The sequence below is a fragment of the Bufo gargarizans genome, chromosome 2 (genome assembly GCF_014858855.1).
Source record: "Bufo gargarizans isolate SCDJY-AF-19 chromosome 2, ASM1485885v1, whole genome shotgun sequence".
Lineage (NCBI taxonomy): Eukaryota > Metazoa > Chordata > Amphibia > Anura > Bufonidae > Bufo > Bufo gargarizans.
Genome location: NC_058081.1, coordinates 13,594,922 through 13,599,533, shown reverse-complemented (window position 1 = coordinate 13,599,533; position 4,612 = coordinate 13,594,922). Strand labels below are relative to the sequence as shown.

Below are 4,612 nucleotides of genomic sequence, written 5' to 3'. Positions count from 1 at the left end.
TTAATGTTTATTACGGGATATGTGTTTATGGAATGTTCTTTGTACGGCTTTCTTAATGTCTTTATTCCTCAGACTGTATATAATGGGGTTAATAAATGGAGTAAATACAGTATACAGCAGAGAGAGGATTTTACTAGTGACCCAAGTTTGTTCTCTCTTAGGGACAAAGTAAACACTAAATATAGTCCCATAAAAAATGGAGACCACAATGAGGTGGGAGCTACAGGTGGAGAAGGCTTTCTGTCTACCAGTACTGGATGGGATCCTTAAGACTGATATAACAATGTAAGTATAAGACACTACAATGATTGACGTTGGGACTATTAAAGTTGGAGCTCCCAAAACAAAAATCACCAAGTGAACAGAGAAGGTGTCAGAACAGGATAGGTCTAGTAAGGGGACAAGGTCACAGAATAAATGGTCGATGATATTTGACCCACAAAAGTTTAGTTTTGATGATGTTATGGTACCAATGAATGAAATAACATTACCTATCAACCAACTAATAATGATTGATGCATTACAAAATCTATTTGTCATGATGGATGTGTAACGGAGGGGATTACAGATGGCCACATATCTGTCATAAGACATCACGGCGAGAAGAAAACACTCAAATACTTCAGTGCAATCAAAAAAATAAAATTGAGTCAAACAACCAATAAAACTGACGGTTCCTCCATTATTCAGTAGTATGTGGAGCAGGTTGGGGACAATAGTTGTGGGTAATAGGATGTCACTGATGGACAGTTGTGAGATGAATAAATACATTGGGGTGTGAAGATTCTTGCTGGTGGACACGAGGATGATGATCAGGAGGTTCCCACATATTGTGGCAACAAAAACAACAAGGAACAGAAGAAATAGAAGATTTCTCAAAAGTTGGCTGCCTTGAAATCCTAAAAGGAAAAACTCCATGACCACAGTCAGATTTGTCTGCAAGTACAGTAAGAAATTAAAGGAAACATCTAATAACATTAAGCCAGGCTGTGATTTTTTTGTTTTATGTTTTTTAAGACCAGAATAGTAGACATAAGACTATGGCATCCACTAGATATGGGGCATGAACCATATGTTGGTAGCCTAAATCTCTCATCCTTACAAATGGAGATTTCTGAGATGATACCACATTAGGGCAAAGGCATAAAATGGTAATGCTGAGGCCAGTGATTGGCCACAGTGGTCACAAGTTGTTATTGTATAATTGTTGTTTCAGTTAATTTTTCATGTGTGTACATGCAATATAACACTATGGCCTCATTCACAAGAATGATACAGATTGTGTCTGGATCTGTCAAGGAAAGAAACTTTGGTTTTTAATACAAGCGCAGTTTTGTCTGCGACTGCATTCAGCGTTTAATTATTTTTTTTTTTCATGCGAATGTTATCAGTTTTGGTGTGTTTTGCATGCGCATGAAAAAAAAAAAAAAGTTGAATAATGAACTACATCCCCTAGCAACTATCAATTAAAAACGCTTTCCATTTGGATGCAATGCATATTTAACGGAAGTGTAATGTACGGTTTCCACGTCTAGGGTATCCATTGCCCCTTAGGAGGTTTTTACGATATATGTCCCTCTTATAAAGTAAGAAGTCATGACACCAGTTGCACTGAAGCAACGAGGACATGGAGTCCCCTTTATGTATGATGGTGTTAATACCCAGGGTAGGAATGCTACAGTGGTGTAGGTGGGCCTGCAATGTCCCTGTAGATCAGGCATTCTCAAACTGTAACTCTCCAGCTGTTGCAAAACTACAACTCCCAGCATGCCCGAAAAGCCTACAGGTATCAGCCTACAGCAGGGCATTGTAGGAGTTGCAGCTGGAGGGCCGCAGTTTGAGGATGCCTGCTGTAGATGTTTTAAGCATGTGTCACGGTGCTCCTACATGAATACTCTTGTATCCCAGACATGGTCGTCCGATGCAGTGCAAAAGGGGTAGCTAACTTAGATGATGAAGGAATGATTGAGTCCAGACTTTGTATGTAGTTGCAATTCAGCTTTACTTGGGTAAACGGTAATCCAAACAATATACAAACTTGGTCTTGGTTTCCAGCAAGCTTTGGCATGAAGTTCTAAAAGGCAAACACTCTTAGCTCTGCTATATCTGAACTCTTTCAGCTCTGCTATGTTGGCTGGCTTAAATAGAAACTTTTACTTTAGCTTTCTGTTGTAGGCTGCAACTTAGCTTTCTGTAGTCTGACTCCCACTGTAATCCTAGGAAAACTTTTTCCTGGCTTCAAGCTTCCTTAGCTTGGATTTTAGGAAATACAAGCCCAGGAGGGGACATGCAACCATGTAGAAACTCACAGGCAGGGCCTGTCCAAACAGGAAAAGGCCTGCTTTCTTCCCAGCAGGGGACAAGCCGGACACACAACCTCTCCCACTGAGGGGTAGGCTGGAACTCACTATTCTAGCTAAAACTCCCCCCTCTCAAGAGAGAGGAATAGAATGGAAGAAGGGTTCCATTCTATATAATACAGCTCTGCCAAATATGCGGTGGTAAACCAGGTAATTAAATGAACATAAACAGTTTTACGGGAATATATATGCACATTAGTCAGATATGGAATAAAATACATTCTGATGACACAAGTTAGCACATTGAAAACAGTAGCAAGGTGCAAAGAGTGGTAATGGCACTATGTGTGTCATTACAGAAGCCCCATACACTGGGATTTGGGCTGCGTGAAAAATGCAGAATATAGAACATGCTGAGATTTTCGCATAACACAGAGATGATGCGTGAAAAACAACGCTCATATACACAGACCCATAGAAATTAATGGGTCAGGATTCAATGGGGGTGCAATTCAATTCAAGCATTTCACCCATATGGAAAACTTGTTTATGTGAAAGGAGCCTATTTCTGTCTATTACATAACTTGTATCTGGCATTTTTAGTAGTTTTTCTATCTGCAATACAGATTTTTTTTTTCAGAGCTGTTGGGTGGAGACTGTCAGCTCTTCATGGATGCCTCAGCACAGGACATGGATAAGCAGGTCACTCTGCAGCACACCTCAGAGGCAACATTAGTGATTAAAGGCAGTGCCCCGAGAAGTGAGCAGATTAGATGTTAATCCAGAAGTTAAAGGGGTTCTCCCACAAAAAAATATTTTACAGTTTTCAAACCAGCACCTAGATCTGAATACTTTTGTAATTGCATGTAATTAAAAATGTTGGGGCACATTTAATAAGACCGGCATTTTAAACGCTGGAATTAATAAAGCCCTGCTGTGGATCTGCCTCAGTTATTCATACTGTAGTCCTGGCGATGTAAAAATAAAGTTGTCTTCTCAAAGGACCTGAGAAAACGGCAGTTGTAACTCATGAGCTGCCACCGGCTCACGTCAAAGTTACACAGAATAGTGCTCCTGTCCGCCTGCATAATCAAGAATTAGTTTATGGCCTTTCTCTGCTTATATAGTAGGTCCAACATGTGGAGGGTGGAGTTCCAATGGGGAGAAGCATTGCATACCAGGGGAACCAAGGATTAACAGATTGAATTATGTATTAAACACTGTTAACCCTCTTAAAAATAAATACTGTAGAATCTGACCACAGATTCACCCCAATAGCAGAAGAAAAGATTAATGGAATTACTGATGTATAAAAGAATGCAAACAACCTAAAATCTGAAGTAATAGATCACTTTTTAACCCCAATTAGTGCAGCAAGGTGTAATAGCTCCTATTACCCAGGCTTTACACTCTCCTATTGGTCCCTGATCTTTTCCGGCACTGTGGACAATGCCTCCCTATCCTTTCCCTACACTATGAATAAAGATTATTTCCCTGAACTGCTCAATAGTAATTTCCAATGAATAAAGTCTTTCCTAATCACTGTCCCTAGTGCCTGTAACGTCTATCCCTGCACTGCACTAAGTGCAATGTAAAATTTCGGGGACCGGGCATGAGGAGAATTTTTATAGGGCTGTGACATCACAAGGGCTGGCTAGCTGCTCAATGGCTCTCTGCACGGCATTATGTGACTTCTTTCCTATTCTATCTAAAATGTGCAGCATCCATTTTAGAAAAAATATGATTTGTTACGACAAAGCACGAGAAAATTCGACTTCCGGGCAAATCAAATTTTTCCTGAAATTCAGATCGAATTACACTTTGTCAACTTTGATTCACTCATCTCTAATAGTATACCCAGCTGTGTACTGATATGTGAGGTACGAGGTATAATAGAGGCAGTGTGTACAGATATACAGTATATACAGCAGTGTACTGATATGTGAGGTACGAGGTATAATAGATACAGAGTGTACGGATTAGAGATGAGCCAACCAGTCAAGATAAATTTAGTGTCCGGTTTGCCAAATTTTAAATGTTTGGTTTGGACCCAAATCAGTTTAAGCCAAACTAAAGTTGCTCCAATTGCCCTGAAAGTTGGAATATAACCCCCTCTAGCCTCCTAGCACTCGGAGGATTCGGAAAATTTGTTATCTGTTTTCATTTCCTATAAATTTATTTCCCTCCTCAAGCTTTTGAATGTAATGACAGCAATAGTAAATAATGTCTGAGTGACACTGACATCCATAGCTGTGGGTACACGCACGGTTGGCGGCGTAAACATACAGGGGGATTTATAAAAATATAGGGGC

The 4,612-nt window shown here is 40.0% G+C and overlaps 1 protein-coding gene across 1 annotated transcript; it reads right to left on the bottom strand.

Annotated features, from left to right (window-relative positions):
- LOC122925462 (olfactory receptor 1468-like) lies at positions 1-978 on the bottom strand. Its single transcript, XM_044276818.1, has one exon. It carries the CDS (start codon positions 976-978, stop codon positions 1-3), a length of 978 nt encoding a protein of 325 aa, XP_044132753.1.
- Between the last annotated feature and the right edge of the window lie 3,634 nt (positions 979-4,612).

Bases quoted from the DNA above. Each gene is read 5' to 3' on its own strand.
- LOC122925462 (XM_044276818.1), bottom strand. From the start codon at position 978: ATGTTATTAGATGTTTCCTTTAATTTCTTACTGTACTTGCAGACAAAT.